The 23,165-nt window shown below is 35.9% G+C and overlaps 1 protein-coding gene across 3 annotated transcripts in view; it reads right to left on the bottom strand.

The window, feature by feature from the left end:
* Nucleotides 1-6,666: 6,666 nt before the first annotated feature.
* CLINT1 (clathrin interactor 1) overlaps nt 6,667-23,165 on the bottom strand; it is a 59,455-nt gene continuing 42,956 nt past the window's right edge. For 2 of the 3 annotated variants that reach the window (XM_072824335.1, XM_072824337.1), the window contains 5 exons: nt 22,490-22,559; nt 15,524-15,598; nt 11,507-11,799; nt 9,716-9,920; nt 6,667-8,412 (listed from right to left, as the gene is read on the bottom strand). In XM_072824335.1, the coding sequence (XP_072680436.1) occupies nt 8,066-8,412; nt 9,716-9,920; nt 11,507-11,799; nt 15,524-15,598; nt 22,490-22,559 (990 nt within the window). In that variant the 3' untranslated portion in view covers nt 6,667-8,065. The remainder of the gene's footprint in view (nt 8,413-9,715; nt 9,921-11,506; nt 11,800-15,523; nt 15,599-22,489; nt 22,560-23,165) is intronic. The other variant, XM_072824336.1, reaches the window with a different exon arrangement.

Genomic DNA, 23,165 nt, shown 5'->3' with positions numbered 1-23,165 from the left:
CTCTTTTAAAAATATTTTAAAAAATAAATTAAAAACTTATTCTAATGATGTCAATTTAGATATTTCCTTCAGGACACTTTAAATCTAGAAATTCCATTTCTACTTTTATCTGGTAGCTGGGCATCTCAATTCTATTTCTCAAATGCAAGAATCACAGGAGCAAAAATTGCCAAGAGCACATAATCTTTAAAAAAACATTGCTGTGCACTTTTTGAAATGGATTCCCAAAACAAGCAATCCAAGGCCATCCACCTTTCCTGCAGGTTTTCCTTAATGTATCTTCTGATCCCTTGAGGGGACTTTGTGTTCTACTACTCTAAAACTGCTGGAATTTTCTGCTTCTGATTTGGCTAATATCTTATGCTAAGTTAAATCACCATTTCTACAAAACAAACAAAAGTTTTACTCTTCAGAGGAGATCAGTTTTTATTTGCTCTGTGGCTCATCTCCTGCTGGTGACCTTTAGAAAATGCAAATAGATTTCATAAACATTCAGTGCTTACTTAAAAAACGTATTATTTAACAACTATTTCCTAGCTGTCTACCCACTGTGGAGCTTTATGCAGCACCTGGGACAACATGGTCAGAGATCAGGGATGTGCAAGAAAAACCTGACAATGTGTCTGAAGGGCAGGTACGATGTTTAAACAAAGAGGTGTGATATATCAATAGAGGAGAAATAAGGGATAGTGGAATGAAACTGCATTTGGATTCCAAAGACCTGTCCTGGGAGACCCGGCCTCACTACCGACTTTGCTCTCTTGAAGTCTGTTCCCTCATCTACAACAATGGGCTAATGACTGTCTTAACCTTCTTAGCTTAGTGTGATGGTGAAAATCAGGGAGGAAATGAGTGTGAAGCCACTCTGTAAACTATAATATGTACTAGTTGAAATAGTTAATTTGATTGTTATTTTTTTAAGATTTTATTTATGTATTTGAGAGACAGAGAGAGAGAACACAAGCCAGGGGAGGGGCAGAGGGAGAGGGAGAAGCAGACTCCCCACTGAGCAAGGAGCTCGATGCGGGGCTTGATCCCAGGACCCGTGATCATGACCTGAGCTGAAGGCAGGTGTTCAACCTACTGAGCCATCCAAACACCCATGAAATAGTCAATTTGTGTTTATAATTGGCCCCTTTGAATCTTTCATGTATATATCCACTATAGATGTATTTCAGGTTGGACAGTAAACGTTAAATTATTGCCATACAACTTTCCACTCAAGTTTTTTTTTTTTTTTAAGATTTGTTTATTTATTCATGAGACACACAGAGAGAGGCAGAGACACAGGCAGAGGGAGAAGCAGGCTGCATGCAGGAAGCCCAATGTGGGACTCAATCCTGGGACTGCGGGATCATGCCCTGAGCTAAAGGCAGGTGCCCAACCACTGAGCCACCCAGGCGTCCCCCACTCAAGTTTTTTCAAAGTGAGCCCTGTGACAACCATGGCGATGAAAGCACATAGGCCCTTCAGAATATACCATCTTTGATGGGCATAATTCCCTCTAAGGAACTTTCGAGGAGCGTGAAGTAATGACTTACCTCAGCACCCTAAACATCAGTGATTACCATGTCCTTGCCTAGCTCTTCAGTTGTTCTTTTACATTGAGTTCCAGCCACATCCACTAAGCTTCTGATGGTTCTTTTCCCACTTGGAGTCTTCACATGTGTGGTTCATGGTTTACCAATCTCTGTGTAAAAGCTCCCTTCTCGGAGAGGCCTTCCTGAGTCACCCTACCTAAATTAGGCCTCTCCTTCTAGTTCTGTGTAAAAGCCACTTGACTGTCTCCTTCAGAACACCCGCGCATGCACACACATTCCAGATCCACGTGGTGATCTGATGGGTGAGTTTCTGTTCCAGTTACCATAGCTCATAACTTGAGGTGGTGCAGGCAGCAGGCACCTGACAAGTATGAGCAGGGTCCCCTGGGTGGCTCAGTCAGTTAAGTGTCCACCTCTTGGTTGTGGCTCAGGTCCTGATCTCAGGGTCTGTGCTCCGCAGGGGGTCTGCTTCGGATCTCTCATCTCTTCCTCTGCCCCTTACCCCTCTCACAAAAAAACAAAAACAAACCAAAAAAACCCTTTAGAAAAAGAATATGAATAAACATATGGAATAAGACTCAGTAGTAGCCCACTGAAGTATTGCAGTCTCATTTCCTAGCTAGGAGGATTTAGATTTTCTACACTTTTATCATGACTCTTTTGGTATTATTCATCTTGACTTAATTTTTAATTAATTGAGAAGTGAAAATACCATGAAAAATAGGAGTCCTGGGACCTAGTCTCCTACCTAATATTTTAGCTGCATTTCAGAAAATAGTTTAATAAAACTGGTTTATGAATCACTAGACGCAAAAGATGACATCTTCAACGCTTCATTAACAGAAGCTGATTCTGTGCCCATTATATACTAATTTCCAAAACGAAGCTCTTCTGAGAGGGAGTCCTGCTTAGAATTTCCTTCTGCTCTCTGTGGTAAAAACTTTGCCAAATGTACTAAATTTAGGCTGACTTTGCTGATCACTTACTGAAAATTGATCAGTCTCCATTTGGGGGACGGCGCATAACAATCTTTTCAAAGCTACTTATGACTAGTTTTGGACATACCTGTTTGCGTATCTATTAGAGGGAGGTCATTGTTCTATAGGTTATGAGAATGGAGGGATTTGATGTGGCGAAGATGCCCAATCCAAGAGCTTGGTCTTGTCATTTCATGAATGGATGAAAACCCTGCCAGATTCCTCCAATTTGGGGGATCAGATTTATCCAGGTTCATAAGGAATTTTATCATTGTGGATGCCTTATTTCTATAGTCAATTGCTTCTGTGAAATACTTGGCAGCAGAGAACACAGTATACAAAGTTGCCCAGGCCCCTTGCAAACAAGTCAGAGGTCTTCTGGTTTGACCCATTTTACTCTCTCTTCTCAAAGGATAGGTAGGGAGGTTTGAAAGGTTTACAACTCACCAAGCACTCAACACTCCGTTTCTCAGTCTAAGCTTTTCTAAAAAATTCCAAAATGGGTAAGAAACTTAATTCTTCCTATTATAAAAGCTAGGAAATATGCACCGTCAGAAGGAATAATCTTGAAAACTGAGTGTCACAAAGTTCTAGTATTCAGTGTCCAGAAACTAATTTCATGTGACAGCCATTTTGCTTGTGACTTAAGTGAAAAGCAAAACTAAATTGTTTGTACCTCAAGCAGATCACCTTATAAACAGAATAAATCAAGTAAATGGATATGTAGTTACTATGAAATACTCTTCTCTGTTAATTCTCAATAAATAACAATGTGGTCTCAGGACCACTGAGGAGCCCTGAGCAAGTTCCCACCCTTTCCAAACTCGTATCCTTGAGGCCAGATTTTTTCATGTACTTCCCCCAAAACAATAGCACAGTGGACTGAGAGAAGCAAAGAGAATCCACCTGTATTCTATTAAGCCAATAAGGAGATTTTCAAAAATGTAAAAAAAAAAAATGTCACTCTTCTCACAAATTATGAGTTTTTAATAAAATTAAAATCTGACATGGGTACAAGGGTGGCTCAGTTGGTTAAGCATCCCACTCTTGATTTCAGCTCAGGTCATGATCTCAGGGTCATGGGTACCAGCTCATCAGGTTCCCAGCTCAGTGGGGAGCCTGTTCAAGAGTCCCTCACTCCCTCTCCCTCTCCATCCATCCCACTGCTGCAGTCTTTAAAAAAAAAAGCGGGGGGGGGCGCACCTGGGTGACCCAGCAGTTGTCAGCCTTTGCTTCAAGTTGTGATCCCAGGGTCCTGGGATCAAGTCCTGCATCTGGGTTCCCTCAGGGAGCCTGCTTCTCCCTCTGCCTATGTCTCTACCTCTGTCTCTGTGTGTCTCTCATGGATAATAACATCTTTAAAAAAATTATAATTTGACAAGTAATGGGGTTACTTTAAAATCAATATTTTTTAAGTTGCTCAGTTTTTATTTCAAATACAGTAAATATTGATATGACCCACATAAGCAAAAGTTCTTTGGGGTTCTCAGTAATAAGATTTTAAGGTATAAAGGAGGTTCTGAAACCAAACTGCTACATATGCCAACTCTTATAATAAAATGGCAGAGTGAGTGTACTTGGAGCGCTTAAAGAACACAGCTGCAAGATGTATGCTTAAGAATAATCAAATGGGCGCAGCCCGGGTGGCTCAGCGGTTGAGTGTCTGCCTTTGGCCCAGGGCATGATCCTGGAGCCCCAGATCGAGTCCCACGTCAGGCTCCCTGCAAGGAGCCTGCTTCTCCCTCTGCCTATTTCTCTCTCATGAATAAAAATAATAATCAAATGGAAAAAATTGCAGGGTTTCCAGTCCAGGACTCAGTTATTGTGATGACATTTATTTTAAAGAGTAACAAATAGAACCCATGTTTGCCCATCAGGACTTTCAAATCCCTCCAAAATCCCTGGGAAGCTAAGCATCTGAATTGGCTGGATGCTGATTCCCCACCCATTGCAATAAGCAAGTGCAGAGTGACGGGGTGCCAGGAGCTACTTACTATGTCTTCAACGAACAATGCATTAGTAAGGCTGCCATTATTAAGATACACACACCCACACACAAAAGAATGTACACAAGAATTAAGGTCAGAATGAGTAAAAGTAAAAAAAACTCCTTCATGGATAGATTTTTTTTTTTTTTAGTCTTTATATCTCATTGCTTATCTAGATATAAAAATAGCAAGATCTTAGTCAACAGAACTCTAAGAAGTCAATAGAAAAATTGAGATCTGTACTGCTTCTAAAAGCGGAGAACATTCTAATTAGGGTTATTTGTGTGGCAAATCCCATACCACTTTCATAGTTTTTCCCCTCACATCTGCACTAATGTGGTTAAGTAGAAATGAGTCAATACATTCACAAAATAGCTCATTTACAATTTCCTTGTCTGATTTAAGTAATTGGAATTAACTTAGGCAGAGAGCAAAATCCTCAGCAATCAACTTAGTATCAGTCTCTAAGGCTTTCTTAACTCACACTGCTCTTAGGAACACAGTAGGAATATGAACTTTTGGGTTTGTTGTCTAAATGGCATGCAGGCGAAGTGTTGAAAAGTGACTGGCACCTAGTCTTGACATGTAAGCATACTTACATAAAATAAAAAAGGGAGGCAGAAATAGTGTGCTTACGTCACTGCCAGTAGATCTGACACATTACTTATCCAACACTTCCAGATTTTAAGTTCATTTTAGAAAAAATGTATTAGTGCTCAGAGAAATCAGGTAAACTGATCAAGGTGTCACACAGATATGCATGCTTGAAACGGGCATAGACCTGCTTCCAAGTCCATGCTCTTTCCACAGTGCAATGCTGTCGAAACACAAGAGTTGACACACAAAGCCAGTTTACCTCAGAAATTTACTGGGTGTGCTCTGTGCTGAGGACAGCCAGCTTTATTCTACCAATGTGTTTCATAAGTGAGAAAAAAACATTACTTCTCCCCTTCAAACAAAATAACTACAGGTCGCAACTTACTACCTCAAACCCAAAGCATTATAGGTATCATTCAGGCCACTTCTTATAAACAAAAAGAAGACCCAAAGTCACATACAAGAACATTTATGATTCCTTTAGATTTTATTAGAGTGGTTAAAAAAATTTTTTTGCAAAAGGGAAAAAAGTGAAATCTGGAGTTGGAGTGGAGACCCAGCTGAAGATTTTGAGAACAGTAACTACTTGCCTCTCCCCCAGCAAAAAAAAAAAAAAAAAAAATTAGGCAGAAGCCGATTGAAAAGGTGAAGGGATTTGGGTTGGGCAGAAGGGAGCCCAGATGACTATTTAAAGAGTACTTTCCTGCCAACTCCAATTTGGGTATTCAGACTTTTCTTTGAAGTATCACTTGGTAATAACCCTTTCAGAAACAAATCATTACATGGTATGGATCCCTTAATGAGGCAATTTTTTACTTTCATGGGCTCTGAAACAAAATCCTGGTAAGACAGCAAATTGTATGTTGAGGTGCCATAATACAGGAGATGAGGCTGGCTCCCTTCTGTCTTCAGAGATGTAATATAGGAAGGATGCGGCATAGTACAGATAATGCTTTAAGATAAATCTTAATTTTATTAGAAAAGAATTAAAAAAGAATTTTTAATCATAAAAGTTTAGAAACAAAGTATTTTTTTCCTCCAAGAATCATATGTATTTGAAAATGTGATGCTATACCTCTCAGTTTAATGAAAAAATTCACTTAAGATTACGGGTTTTAAGTATTAGTGAAGATATTATTCTCTATGCTGCCACCAGAGCCTGGCTTGATTGCTCTGAAGTAACAACACTTGAAAGCTCCTATTCTTTGAAACTAATTTAAACACACTGAATTGTTGAAAGATTAAAAACCACAGTCAGCTAATTACACTCTCTCTCATCTCTTATTCAGCAAATGAATCACTTTTCATTACCACTTAGCTGAAGTACATGAATTTCTGCCTAATTAGAAATGTTGTAGATGGAACATTAGCAAGAATGGAGCAGGTCAGGATATCTTTGCTGCTTCATTTTTAATTCCTAACAGTAGAGTCTGAGACGAAAGAATAGAGAAGTCATTAAATAATTTTAAATTATTTATAAAAATTACTTTGCCCAAATTATAATTATTTTTCCCCCAAATGGTCTCAAATGTCTAACAAAATGAAAGAAAAAGCAGTTCAACATTGATTTTAATGAACATTTTAATGTTATGTATAACAGAACATTATGAATACAATGGAAACAAAGTTTTATCAATTTAATAAAAAAAATTTCAACACAAAGGGGGGAGGTAATAATTTGATACCTATATTATAGTATTTATTTTTAAAAATATTCCCAGCTTGAGGGTGAAACAATTAATTTTGCATTCCAAACTCTAGAATCATGATTTTCATGTGAGCTTAATGCAGAATTACAGCAGGAAAAATGAAAACATTTTAATTAATTTCCTTTATTTGCCATTAAATCAATAAAATCTTTGACTGCTACAGGTCTCCTTTAATAATATATATTTAACTCCTCTCTATTGGAACCATATTGCTAACGCCATATTATATACACTCAAAACCAAAACAAAACAAATACTGTATAAAATCTAAAAGCCAACATTGTTGAGTTCTAACATTTATATTTAACTTAAGGTTTTAACGAATTTTTACTTTTCAATTTTTTGAAAAGACACCAAAAAAATAAAAATAAATATTTTCCTCTTTTAACTGTTCCTGACTGATAAATGGTGACTACAGGGATAAACAGAAGGAAGCCTTGCCAAGCTAACCATTGCAAATTGTAAATAATGACTGCTAAAAACAAAAATACTGGAGGGTTTTTTTTTTCTTTCTTTTAAAGGAAACCATAGAGCAGTCCTGAAAAAAAAAATATTTTTCCTAGCTCTGCAAAGGATAATTATAGCAGAAGATATGGGAAAAATCCCATAGCTATCACCAATCGCTTGAAGAGGTTCCATTACAATAAAAATTTGGATAGTATAATAGTAATAGCAGTGTTGCTGGAACATTAGCAAAAGTATATACATTCCAGTTACCTTTGATTTAGCCATAATCACATATGTATGCCTTTTTTGGACAAAAATATATATTTTTATAAAAAACTGATCATCCAACTTTAATGATTTCATTTATGGACTCGAGAGTGGTAGTAAAAGGAACAGACCCAATTATGACAAGGCGATTCAGGGACAGAAAAATCAAGTTCCTCAGGAAAAGAAAAGTATAAAATTAGAGATTCAAACACATTTATTCAGCCCTATTTCAGTCTTCCCACAAATCATGATGTTAAAATGGGCTCTTCAATTTATAAAGGCTTTCAAGGTCTCATTACCCCACTTGTGGCCTGTTCTCACTGGGAAAAATGATTTTGACTGCCTCATCTGAAGTGCCCTTGCCTGGCCATCGGAAATACTAGATATTTCACTTTTATAAAACAGCCTTTTTGGTTCTTTATGTAGGTTTATTTTAATTAATTGATAAAAGAAAGGGGAGTTCATTAGCATTTTCCATCCCAACATCACCTATCTTTACCGCTAAAAATCCTTCATTCAATCTGCTCCTTTACAATCTCTCATTTGCTAAAGTTGGCAAAATTTGCAAAGGCATCTTGCTTGGGTTGTACAGTTCCAGAAGCCATGGCTAAGTTGGGCATGCCCATTCCCATTGTGCCTGTGAGGCCCATCCCAGCAGTTGACATCCCTATGTTCATGTTCATGCCCATCATGCTCTGGTTCATCATTGGAGTATTTCCAAGAGGGGCCATTCCCATGGAGCCAGTCATCACACTGGGCATGCTCATAGGCATGGGGCTCCCCATCAAAGGGTTAGTTTGGGGCCGGACAGGAATTATGTTTGATGGAGAACTGAGGTTCACAGCTCCAAAACTTTGGGTCATCACATTCATAGGCTGTTGCATATCTACCAGAAGAAAAGAGACAAAAGAACTTCATGTAAGATTCATCGAGCAGAAGAATACAATCTTCCTGACTATTAACACTTGCAAGCCCTAATAAAATTCCTTTATAGTGATTTTAGAAGATAAGTCAGTTAACTTGCACTATTTGCTCTAGAAAAATACTCTGGGGCTGTTAACTTTGGTTTCCCAAAGATGCAGAAACAGTTAAAAGTGGGCTGGGGGAAAACACGAAGCACTTTAAAATCATTCCAACAAAATTTATTGTTGAATCCAACCTAAGAAGTTGTCAGGAACTATTGTGTATCAAAAGCCTTGAACAACTTTATACCCTTTGACTCGCTCTATTTTTATAACATTACATTAAGGAAAAAATCATAAGTATAAAGATTTATATAAAATACTGGAGTTATTTATAATAGCAAAAACCTGGAAACAACGAAAATAACCAACAATAAAGAGGTTGTACACTGATACAATGGATAACTATAAATGCCTAAAAATCATTTTTCCCTAAGAATATTAAATATAGTAAATATGGTAATTTAATGCAGAATGACAACTACAAGAAACAAAATATAAACAGAGTGATTTCAAGTATTAAAAATATGGTTAGAGGGGATCCCTGGGTGGCGCAGCGGTTTGGCGCCTGCCTTTGGCCCAGGGCGCGATCCTGGAGACCCGGGATCGAATCCCACATCAGGCTCCCGGTGCATGGAGCCTGCTTCTCCCTCTGCCTATGTCTCTGCCCCTCCCTCTCTCTCTCTCTCTCTCTGTGACTATCATAAATAAATAAAAATTAAAAAAAAATTAAAAAAAATAAAATAAAATAAAAATATGGTTAGAAAAGACAGAAAGAAATATGAATTAATGGTGATTATCCTTGGATTATGGAGTTAAGATGATCTTTCTTTCCTGGTCATATTTACCTATATATAAACATTTTCTACAACAAATATATATATTTTTAAAGATTTTATTTTATTTATTCATGAGAGAGACAGAGTGAGAGAGGCAGAGACACAGGCAGAGGGAGAAGCAGGCTCCATGCAGGGAGCCCAATGTGGGACTCGATCCCAGGTCTCCAGGATCAGGCCCTGGGCTGCAGGCGGCGCTACACCGCTGTGCCACGGGGGCTGCCCATACAACAAATATTTTTAATTATGGGAAAAAAATCATAAGCAATCACATAGTTGCCCTCTTTAGTACAGTCTGTCATGTATTCTTATTTCAAGGCTTAAACTAGTCCTGGCATCAGGGTAAAGATGACAAAAATACAAAGAAGCAGGATGTCTTGGGGTAACTTACTCTGCTGTTGAATCATGGTATTGAGCGATGGCTGTTGGGGCTTGGAAGGCTGCATACCAGGTAATAAGTTGTCTAGGCTGATGTTTACACTGGGGTCAGACCAAGTAGACGGCAGGGTTTTGCTGACTGGCTTCTGGACCATATCTGTATTCTGATTATAGAGAGGATTAGGCTTCTGCAGCACTGTGCTAACATTTTGCAAAGGCTGGAAAATAGAAAAATGCTCTAAAAATTAAGCATTTGATCTACAAAGGTTATCAAATGGCAATTTAACCACAATAATTCCAGATACACACTAGACTTAGTAACAAACTCCTGAAATCAAAAAGAACCAAAAATGTTCTAGGCTAAGTTATTTAAACTGAAGCTGAATCACTACCTTCCCCAAAAGGTTCCTCTGATCCCAAATCATATTTGGGGTTAAAAAACCAATATATTTACATGAACAATTACCCCCCCATCACCCAAAGCCTAGAAGCCACCATCCCAGGGCAACTAACAACTTCAGGTTAGTATAGCTTTAAGGAAATATACAAGTGGGACTTATTATTACAAAATGGAATCAAGGTATGATTTCTCATGTTATAAAAAGCAAAACTATCAAAGCCACAAATTATATTGCACAAATCCTGACATTTCCTGCTCCATGTAGACTTCTATTGCCTAAAATGAGAAATATTAGTGGAACTTGATATATGTGGAGCAATTCAGGAGAAAGGAGAAATTCAGGAGAAAGAAGCAGGGATGCCTCATAGTTACTAAGGATAACCATGAAAAGGACAGAAAAGGGGAAAGGAATAGAAATCGGAAAAATAACTTAAAATGTACCACTGTAAAGAATTACAACATACTGCAATTACGACTGCAAATACATAGACTGACTTTATGTTTAGACCATATGAAAGAAACTCAAAAGAATAAATTGGCTTGGGCTTGTTTGGTGGGGCACAGCTCCATTTAATGGTACTTGTGTGCCTTTCATGCCCTTTTTCTTAATGTTAGGTCCAACTTCTATTATACGGAACAGTCACTTTTCTGCTTCTTTCTTCTCTTCCTCCATCCTAACACCCAAAAGAGGAGAATCTACACATTAAAATGAGTAATTAGCATCATAAAAAATATTCTAAATTGCTTGAATCAAAAACAGCAAGTCCCTGGTACAACTCAGACACATATATTCTAAGCCTGTGCTATCTGAATTCAAAATTAGTATTAGGTAATTTAGATTTCACTGTAAAAAAGGTGAATTTAAAAATTCCCATTTAGCTGTTTTCCTTTATGAAAATGAGAGTTGAAAGAACAGCCTATATAAAAATTACATAACATAGAGCAGCCCCAAATTGGGAAGAAAAGCATTTGTCATTTTAGAGAATGATTTTCTATATTGTTAATGATTGCTTGCAACCAGTAAGTGACACTTCTTTAAGGATCAGAGATTTTACTAAATAAATATAGGCCACGGAAGCAGTATCTCTATTCCTTCTTAAAGACAGGTTTTAAAAAAACTGCTAAGTACCAAATTATTTATGAATTCAATAAATTCTTAGCAAGTGCCGCCTCTGTCCAAAGCATCATGCTTGGCTTTGCATGGACTACAAGATGGGTGAGAAGTCCTTGCTCTCAAGACCCAAATGACTACACCATGGGAAAGAGTTTAAGTAAGGTAAATGCAAGGTGCAAAAATAATCTACATATGGCTTATTTTTCTGTCTCATGCTAATCTACCATTACGTTAGTTACAGAATCGCAAAGATTTGGCATTGGAGTTTCCAAGGGAGGCAGACAACTTACCTGCGATCTTGACATGGGCAATCCGAGGCCTACAGTATTAGTGCTCATCATAGAGAAATTCATACTCTGGGAAGATGTCATGGTTGCTTGGGATGAACCCATAAGATCAAATAGGTCTGAAGAATTTGAGGCAGCTGGAGGTGGGCCTAAAGCCGGTTGTGAGCCACTGACAAGTTCTACAGCTGGCTGTGAGGCACTGCCAAAGAGCTCACCACTGGAGGCAACAGGGCCTGAAGGGGCTTGGTTGAAGGCACTCCAGTCACCAAAATCTCCGTTCCCACTTGTTGCTGTAACTAAGAAAGACCAGTAAGGTTAAGAAACTTTCTGAAATGTGCAAAACAAATCCAACAATCTACGAACTGAAACAAATTAGAGCTGATCTATGTCCATCCAGATTAACATCTGCAGGTACCATCTCCATCTGGACATTATTTTTTCTCATGAATATTCCACAAATGTTAACAAAGTGGCAAAGGAAAAAAATCTACATGTAAAGTAAAATCCACTTCTTAGCAAGTCTGAAGTGATATACAGAAATTACAATCGAAACTTTCCTTCACATTTCTTCTCCCTAACTCTGGGAAACGAACTAGGGGTGGTGGAAGGGGAGGAGGGCAGGGGGTGGGGGTGAATGGGTGACGGGCACTAAGGGGGGGCACTTGACGGGATGAGCACTGGGTGTTATTCTGTATGTTGGCAAATTGAACACCAATAAAAAATACATTTATTATTAAAAAAAAAAAAACTTTCCTTCAACCTAAGATTGTGGATCCATCAAATATGCTGCCAGCTAAACAAATATGAGTTAGCCTAAGACCCTGAAAAGCAAGAAAGCTTAACAGGTTAAACTTTTTGTTGGGAGATCGAGAATCCTCACGCAAGGAGACACTCCATAAAATCAGAGAATACAACTCATTTCACCCATTCATTATTTGGAAAGGGTCAAAGAGAAATCAAACTACGATTTATATGGTCTCATGTAAATAAAATTCCAAATTCATGAGATTAAATTTATAAAGAAATAAAAAAGCATGGAGAAAAAACTCTGTAAAATTAAGAATAGGATTAGTAAATTTCTGTAAAAAGTTCTCACCCTTTTGGCCATGCGTTCATTGACTGCACAAGGGCTGTAGCTAGTCATGGTATAACCTTAGTACGGTGCTTGCTTCAAATGGGACTGTTCAATTTATTTATTTAAACAAAAAGTGGAATATATTTTTAAGAGACGAATTCAATGCTAATATTAAAAAAAGGGGAGGAGGAACTCATCACTACATTAAAAGATAATTATAACAAGTTTAAGATTTAATGCATTCAATAAACTAAAAAGTTGATTATAGGTTAATTAATGGACTATATAGTGTTTAAGAGCATGGATTTTGTACCTTGCTAGCTGAATGATCCTGGGAAAGCTATATATATAGCCCTCTCTGTGTGTCTCACTTTTAAAAAAAATCTAAGTTGTGAAGATTAATATAGAATAAGTGCCATTTAGGGTTTATTATTGTTACTATGGATTAATTGTGGAAACAATTCCTCTCCTGTGAGGACCAATGGCGTCAAAATCTCTTTAGGTATGCCACAAAAAAGTGTAAGTTTCTAAAATTCTGCACATATACTATTTAGAACATAATAAATATAAAGGCAATTGATACCGAAGAAAAAATTTTTTAACTAGGCTATGCATGACATGACTGTAAGTAAATAAACCTTTCTTTAAGAAGGGGACAAATAGATAAATAGGAATTAATGGAAGTTGAAAAAGCAAAGGTGAAGAAGGAGCTACACATAAACTGTCATCTGAAAGAGAATAGTATATATTTCCAAGTTAATTAACACCATCTCTCTGTACTCCCAAGTTCACTTACAACTTGGAAATATATTTTGTCTAGCCTAAAAAGAAACCAACCACTCCAATACTGTGTCTCATTATGCTAAATATCTAAAGAGAACAGTAACATTAAATCTGTAAAATTATATTTCTCTGTTACCATATTAAAATGTGAGCCCCTTCAAAAGAAAATAATTTAGAAATAACTTAGAAAACCTATGCTCTCCCAACAATTTAATACAAGAACTGGGCTAATATTTATTACCTCAGGGTTTAACTAAAACAGGTCTTTGATCTTTACAAAAAAGACTGAATTAAGAGTTTCAGTATTAGTTCTATATATTAAACAATTTAAACTAATTTAAGAAAGACTTGCTGGATAAAGATAAACTTTATGCTGATCTCCTATATGCCTTGATCTATAAAAGAGAGTAAGAATGGAAACTGGGGCAAAATGTGTTGCCCCATCTGAAAACTTTATCTGAGATGATTAATCATAGAAGGAAGAGATTTCTAGTGGGGCATATATTGTTCAGAAATGATTAATCATTGTTGCAACAGTTTCAGCCCCTTGCGTAATGGTGATCAGGTTATATTAATCACACGCATACAGATGAAGAGATGTATCACTTAGCAACATTATAATATTCAAATTATTTGCATAGTAGGCAACTTTATATACATAAAACTTTGAGAATCACACAAGCGGTCTATAAAATTAGGGCAATGTTTATCTTCCACTTGATTTACCTAAAGTAAGGTATTAACCCTTAGAAGACATAACTATACTTTTTTTTTTTTAAAGATTTTATTTATTTATTCATAGAGATGCAGAGAGAGAGAGAGAGAGAGAGGCAGAGACACAGGCAGAAGGAGAAGCAGGCTCCATGCAGAGAGCCTGACGTGGGACTTGATCCTGGGTCTCCAGGATCACGCCCTGGGCTGCAGGCAGCGCTAAAACGCTGCGCCACCGGGGCTGCCCCCATAACTACACTTTTAAAATGAAGTTCATTACTCCACAATTCTGGTTTCTGGGAATTTACACAAGTAGGCTATCAAAATAACCCCAGATGATTAAAGCCTACGTATCTTTGTTTCTAAATCCTCACAAAACTAAATCAGACATTACTAAATAGAAATTTTAATTCAATGAATCTATAGGCAGCAACTCTGCTTGAAATGAGTAAGACTAATTCAGCTTAAATTACTTTTTTCCCTCATGTTTAAAATTTATAACTAAATTTTCATGTTATTTCTCAAACTTCAGAGTGACAAGACTTTATACAAAAATAAATTGATTATAGCCAACCTTTACAACTTAACAACACTTAATAATGAACTTAGTTTCTACTTTACACACCTTTATAGACATTAGTGCTTCTAACCTTATAAAGAACATTGTCAGATGGTATTTCTGATTTTACAAAGTGGGAGGCCCAGCAGCTTTCCCAAAGTTAAACAGCTACCAAACTATATGGCAGAGGCAGTAAGGTAAAAATATTCATAAAGAAAGGGGAAAAAAGACAAGAGCCTCACCTCAATCCTTGATGTTTAAATATATGTTTCAAGTCTCCAATATCAAAACTTGGTATCTGTATATATGGCAAAGTGATCACTACAATAAATCAAGGGCATTTAAAATTTCTAATCTAACATGGAGGAAAGTTTTGCCTGAGGTTCAGCTGCTCACTCTTTAAGGATGTGTCAAAATGAAGTTGTTTTTACAGAAATGCTCGTAATATATCTAAATTACAAAGAATGGTTTTATGAAGATAGTTTGCCTAATCCTTGTATCCTTGGGATTGCATCACATAAGCTGAACATAGACTGAAATATTCTTCTTGCTAAACTGAGATTATTTATGCTTAATGACACTCTCCATCGTGCTGTCTCACCCCCTGCCCCCCCCCCCCCAAAAAGCTAAACAAGAGTTGTTTATGAATAAGGCCAATTTTATTTAGGTGTGCCTGCTTGAGTAGTCTGCAACTAAATTAATTCATTTGACACATTTAAGACAATGACCCAATAACATACCTTTGTGAGTAATTTCTTTAGGATTTAGGAATTATAAATACTAGAAGGAGTAAGACACCAAAAAGAAGCTGATTTGGTGGAGAAGGGAATTGTTTGGTCTTGATAACCTTTTCATTGTCCCTAGACTTCTGGCCACTCAAATTGTATCATACCTTGGGAAGGGAAATTGCCTGATGCAGCAGCTGAGCCAAAGTCAGCAAATCCTCCAAATAAATCAGTTGATCCTCCTAGAATTTAGCATGAAGAAAAGTTAAACTGTTAAAACCATAGAATAACCAATAGCAATTTCAGAAAGCCAGTTTAGCACCACACTTTAAAACTACCTAATATTAGAGGCTCCAGACCCATCGTAGAAGCTAGTTTGTTGATCTAAGTTTTCCTGCCCCCATGTTCCTTTTAAGCTACCACCTCTTACATTCTTCAGTTCTTTATCTTATAAGTAATTAACACTACATTGTGGTTAAAGTTATCCCTCACTTACATTGCCCAAACACAGTGTGGACCTGTGGTTTATCTATCAATTATGTTCTGTATAAGAATCTTTGGTGGATGCTAAAACCTGGGTAATATGTTGCTAGGGAATAAGACACTCACATAATCGCTAAACATCACCCCACAGATTACTTAGTAAATACGAAGAAATGAAGCTACTTTTACAATGGAGAAACTGAATAGATATCAACTTAAACAACTTATCAAATTTAATAACACTGATAATCAGAGAAAATAGCATTTATGGGCCTTTTTATGCTGAAGGACTGAAAAGGAGGTCATCACCGTGTTAAGAATTCCAAATATTTAACCTGAATGTAATCATGAGGAATGAATCAGACCAATTACAAATTGAGGGACATTTTGCAAAACAACTCTCAAGACTCCTCAGAAGATGTCAACATCATAAAAGACAAAGAAGACTGCGACTGCTACAGATTAGAGGAGCCTAAAGAAAAACAACAAGTAAATGAAATGCATGATCCTTGACTGGATTCCGGATTTTTAAAAAGTGCTATCCTGAAATGACATAATTGAGACATCAGGGAAATCTGAAAATGGCCCGTATATTTGACAATACTGTTTAAAATTTAAATTTCCCAAGTATGACAATTATATTGTGATTATAAAGGAGAACTGTCCCTGTTTTAAGAAGATATATACTGAAGTATTTGGGGGGCAAAATGTCCTGTTTTTTTCCAATTTTCTCTCAAATGGTATACAATAAACAAATGGTATACAGTAAAACAAACAAAAATGATCCAGAGAGAGATGAAGAAAATGTGGCAAATTTAATAAAAAGGGAAAAATATTTGAGGTTGATTTGCATAAAAATCAGTTTTAATAGCTATACAGGAAGAAAAATGAATGCAATGATTTTGGTGAACTATTCGTTTTCTATTGTCTACTCCATGAACAGGCAAATACTTGCATTTTTAATACATGAAAAAATAACAGCTTTTTACTACTTCTAGACTGTCATTTTTAAAGAGGTGAGATCCAAAGGCTGCAAATCAATTTCTGTGCGCACAACAGCACATTCTCCTACAAATTTTTATTTGTAAACACTATGTGGATAATAATATTTACTCTTACCTATAATTTGAACAATATTACACTAAATATTAATATTCCATTTCTGTCCAATTTGGTTATCAATGAAACAGCAATAGCCAAAGGATCTAATAAAACTTTATTATTTATTCCTTATTTTTCTTTGTCCTTAAAGATTTCACCTCGTAAGAGTCACAACCTTAGAAGTTTAGAGCAGCAGTTCAATTATGGTGCTTTTAGTGTTATGCGAACATTATATAGGTTACATCACAGCTGCTTAGCCTGCAGTGCTTAGAAACTAGCCAGGTGGGACTGGAACATCTGGGCTGCACTCAAATACCACCAGGGACGGCTTCCAACATCTGGTGCCATTTCTGAATTGTCTTATCGCTGCAAGACACTCTGCCCCATCTGCTACACTCAACTGGGTTAATTAAACTAGAACCATCTTCCCCTCCTAATAAATGGCCAGCAGTAATAAAAGGAACAAATCAGTTTCTGATACATGTATACCTGGTATTTCTATTTAATGCACATTTACTGTAATCAACTATCAGCAAGCATAACAAATTTCTCATTTCTTTACCTCACTTCAGATGCACATATTCACATATGTCCTTACTCACCATGCACTAACTCCCACCAAGGCCAAGGTTCTCCACACTCCTACCAAAACTAGAGCTCATCTCACTACTTTCGCTTTATCCAAAGGATAATATCACAGTGATTTGTTTTTTTCTTTTTCTCTTTATACATAATCCTGATAAAATGTGGTGAGGGACATAAAAGATCAATGACCTATATTTTTAAACTATATAAACAAACACATATATTAATAAAACACTAGCAGGGAAATGAACATTGTGAACGGTGCTTTATATTCATAAGTTTGTCTTCTGTATTGTTCCTTCATGTTAAAAATATTGATCAAAGTATACTGCTAGGTAACAGAATGACAGTTAATCATTTACTAAAACATTAAGGGATTTGAAAATTGGGGATTATTTTAATTTGCTTCATCCAGCAGTGAATAAACATCAATATGCAATTTATTATGCTAAACAAGCAAATATTACACCTCTCCATTCACACTGTAGGGAGTTTCATTTCAACATAACCAATTTAAAAATACTGCAAGTAAAGAATAAAAGCACACATAAGTATTTTACAAATAGAAGCCACCTTTTCTGAAAAGGACTTAAATTTTCTCTCATCCTTTGAAGTGCCACAGATTATGCTTCTATTTGGGTTTTGCAGTTTTTAACTCTGAAAACTATCTTAACAATTTAAACTCTCTATTTTTCTCTTTTAGGAAAAGTTGCTCTCTCCTAGGAGGGACTATCATTACCTGTATGTATGATGTTATTCATACCAATGCCTTAAGTCCAACAGAAATTTTCAATACTGAAGCATTTTACCAGATAACCTCTATCTAATGGAATTTAAATAAAAGAGTGTACCAAAAATTGCTGCATGTGGAAGACTGCTAAATTTCACAAGAGCTATCCTTCAAGATTCCCACATGAGAGCTGTCATTATAAATGAACCATTTCCATCTGCCTTTTCAGGAATAGCAAGGAGGTTATTTACAATCACCAGCTGGGAACATGTATTTTCCAAAGCAATACTGCAAACAGGAAAAATACAGCTGAACTAGACAGTGCTTAAACTTCAAATGAAAATTTTCTTCAACAAAGAATTTAATCTAGATTACATTATAAAAAGCTGCTGCAAGAATTTTAGTAAATATAAAAGAAATGACAAAATGCAAAAAAATTATAATGTATGATAAAGATTAATATATATAAGAAGTTTAAATATAAAATAGTAAGGATAAATACCCCCACTAAAAGAAATGGACAAAAAAACATGAATAGACAAGTTACGACTGGCCTATAAAAACATGAAAAGTATTCAAATTCAGGCATCAAACGAATGCAAAATAAAATCAAATATTATTTTCTCCTTACGAACTGGATGGTTTTCAAAGATGCTATTCCAGTACTCTAATAGAGAAAAATTTGGAAAACAAAACAAAACCTAATCTCCACCCCGCCCCCAAATAAGAAACTGGTTAAATAAACTATAGTATATCTATACAATGTTAAGATATAAAGCAATTACAAGTCTGTGAAAAAAATATCAATGATCATAGGAAAATGGTCATGAGAACTTGGATGAAAGGTAATTCACAGAAAAATAAAAGCCTTATCAAAAGCCTGAAAAAGATCTGCCACGTAATAAAGACTTATACTGACTGAATATATAGAAAGAGTAATTAAAAAAAAAAAGAATATTCACCCAAATTATTACTCATCCAAGTCATGGTGAATCACTTGCTTTCCATCAAATTTCTAAAATGAGCATGCATGACTTTTAATTAGTGAAGAGAATATGTTAAAAAATATTTATTTTTAGTAAACTTGGCCTAAACTGAGACAACTTTATGGAAATTCTAATCTGTAAGTCAGTGTACTGAATATGTAACAACATGGTTCATACTCATATAAATATCCTCAACAAACTTTTGTGAGTACTGTGTACAACGTAACAGATTCATATACAAATGTAATCAACATTTTGGATTTGACATACCTTAATCTTTAAAACTATTTTTAAACTAAAAAAGAAATTCAAAACATATTGCAAGTCACACATAATACCCTCTGTTTGTACTGACTTATGGTGTATTTTTCTCTTCAACCTCATTTATTGTTATTAGAGAGAACTTACAGAATGTATGTTAATCAAGACCTAAATTCCTTAATGAGAAAGGGACAAAGGAGACAATGTAGATTTTTACAAAGGTGAGAAACAATAAAAAAATGAAATGGGATGTTTTTGGCATTCTAGTTTTAACTGGCTTATTTTCTAAATACTGTAATTTATTTTTAGAATGTTTACTTAGAAATGTACTGTGTGTAAAAGCCACCAAAATATATTTAGAGTACAGATCTTAAAAGAACATCACCATAGTAGTGATGAATTCTTGGTGAATGGGTTTCACACATATATTTAAAACTTGGAAAAGACTCTACAGTGATTTTACCACACATACTTTTGAAGATGTTAGCAAAAAAGGATGTAGTAACATACACACAAAAAAAGAAAATCTGAGCATATCCTCAGAGGAAGTATTTATCTGGTGAGAGGTACAGATGCTGTCATATCTGCTTAGGTTTACAGTTCATGCCCATATTACATGCATGATGGCAATATTATAAGGATAGGCACATCTGGTAAATGACACCCAAATGGCATACCAAATAGCAACACTTAATATGGTAGATTCTCAGACTTTTTCATGTGTAGGTTCTAAAGATTTAATATCCAATATTTTTCCACTGCTGAAGTCAATTTAAAATACATTACTAAAGTATTTAAACAGAGATTTGGGATAACAAAATTTATGTACTGATAGAGGGGTTCTATATAAACTAGTTAAACATACTGTTTCAAATAGAAGATAACTTTAAAAGATAATTCTGATGTAGACTCAAGTTTGTTTTTACAGAAAATTACGATAAAACAAACATTAAGGCAAGAAACCTCCCAGATTTCATGTTAGACTTTGTCTCAATTACTGTATTAATATTAATTGCTACTTCTATTTAATTAGTCAATCTACTGTTTGCACTGGAGAAGAAAAAGCACTCAATGGTTCTTGCCAAGCAAAGGAAGCATGCTGGTATTTAATAATTCTCTCTGTTCAAAGTAATCTTGATATCACTGAAGAAAAAAGTTACATCACTCATCTGACCTTCCTAGTTAATTCTTCTCTGATTGCTCCATTAAAACTTTCCACAGATGCATGAAAGGGCTCCTTAATATTTCATGCCAGGAATTCCAAAGTAGTTGATATTCTGTGACACTATATCTGTATTATATGACTACATGCTAACAGTTAACACTACAGTTAGGATTTTAAGCATACAAAAAGATGGTGCACAAATTGTTTTTGGTTTTTGTTTAGGTTTTATTTATTTGATGGAGAGAGAGTGGGAACAAGCAGGGGCAGGGGCAGGCAGAGGGAGAAGCATGCTCTCTGCTGAGCAGGGAGCCAGATGTGGGGCTTCATCCCAGGACCCAAGGATCATGATCTGAACTCAAGGCAGATGCTTAACTGACTGAGCCACCCAGGCACCCCAAAGACGGCAAATCAATTATTAAACAACTGATGTAGTTGTGGCAGTGGGCATCACAGTTTAATGAACAATTATTCTGTTTACAGAATAATTTTAGGAACAGTACGAGTTATAGAAAAAAGGGAAAATAGGAACTGAAGAAGCTCAGAAACTTTGTTGAACCAGATGCCCCATGAAATTCAATCCCGGTCTAAGAATTTTATGATAGTGGGTAAGAAGGAGGAAACAGAAGACTTTCTTTAATTACGTGTACTATCAATGAGAAATAATTTCCATCACAGACTTAAGCACTAACATAATTTTTTCTCAAGATTTTATTTATTTATTCATGAGAGACAGAGAGAGAGAGGGAGGCAGAGACAGGCAGAGGGAGAAGCAGCATCCCTGCAAGGAGCCTGATGTGGGACTTGATCCCAGATTCCGGGATTACACCCCAAGCCAAAGGCAGACGCTCAACTACTGAGCCACTCAGGCGTCCCATCACTAATATAAATTTTAAAACAATTGTTTTGAAAAATCATTACACATATCTAGGAACAATAGATTTACTTCGCATATTACTTATGTGTCAATCTTGTTATCTACATTTTAATGTGAAATAAACTTTGAATAGGTTGGGAAAGTTCATCTTTAAACAGAAATTATATTTAAGCTGTTTTGACTTGTAGCATAGGACTTTATTAGATCTCCATAATCATCTAATGCAACCTCAAATACCAATTACCTTGAAAACAATATATAGGGAATTACTTAAATCAAATCCGGCATATATTAAAAATCTAACTGAAGAAATCATTAATCTATCTAAAATAATCTTGGTAAAGAGACTACTCTTTTGCTATAGCCTCCTTAAAATATGTCAGATAGATGGTTACATACTTTCATAGAATGCCCCTTTCCTCCAAAGCTCTCAGCATGTTTATAACCAGGTAACTATTTGTGACTCCTGATTAATGATTACTTCTTCGGCCTGACCTTTCTATGAGGGCAAGAACTTTGTTTCACTAAATATTATACCTTGAGCACCCAGACCAGTGTCTGATTCAATAAATACTTGCTGAATAATTGAATGAAAAGTTTATATAAACTCTACCATAGCTGATGTTGAGAGCCAGAAATTAAGATTTAAGGAAAGACAATAAAATGGGCAGAGCACAGTTATATTTTGCTTTTAAGAAAGCAAAGGACTCCATATACTCAGTACTAAGAAATTAAGGAGACAGAGAGCTATTACTAAATTACTGGTCAAATATTTAAGCACTCTTCTTTATTTCAGGCAATTAAACAATTTTTCCCAAATAATGTTCAAGGCTCACTAATTTCACATTAAAAATAAATCCAATGCAAAAAATTATTTTTCATTGTATCCTTTATTTGGCATTTTGAACAATTACCCTGAAAAGAAAAAAAGCCAGTGTGGAAGCTTACCTGTTGATTGGCTGGTGCCATCAAACAGGTCAACAAGGTCACCAGACGACTTGCTGCTAGGCACTGAAGTCTGAAAACACAGAGAAATTAATAAGCTTATTCTACTATTTTTCCTAAATCTGCTCTAGTCATCTCTGATTCTCAGCTGAGACCCAAATACTTGTAATATAATAAGAGTACATTTAGTTTTCTGAAAAAAGAGAAATGACCTTGAAGTTTTATGGAAAGAGCGCCATTTTTAAGTAATTCTATCCTTAGCACTGTTAAAATCGCTAACATCTAATCTACACTGTTTTCCCCATTTCTTTTCCTACTGCATTTCACTCTGGAAAACATACCTTCCAGATGCCACTCAAATCTTAGTGTTATATATCAGAATCATATGAGACCAAGATCCTATCCAGCTCTAAAATTCCATGATTTAATGACTCTTTGATTACTGTTTGTACACCATACAAGTCATTCTATGTTGTTTGATATACCTTCACATCTAATTGCTTCACATTTATTCCCCAAACTAAAATGTGGGGCTGGAGTTTACAATGATTTTTCTCTTCCCCATAGTCCTAAGTGCCTGGGTGCAAATGTCCTGTATGTTCAATACATATATAATAAATTACAACAGAATTGCTAGGCAATAGGCAAACACTGTAAGCTCCTACGCATGTTAATTTGA

Source organism: Canis lupus, chromosome 4 (genome assembly GCF_048164855.1).
Source record: "Canis lupus baileyi chromosome 4, mCanLup2.hap1, whole genome shotgun sequence".
NCBI lineage: Eukaryota > Metazoa > Chordata > Mammalia > Carnivora > Canidae > Canis > Canis lupus.
The sequence above is the reverse complement of the archived record's forward strand: the minus strand, read 5'-3'. Positions and strand labels throughout refer to the sequence as shown.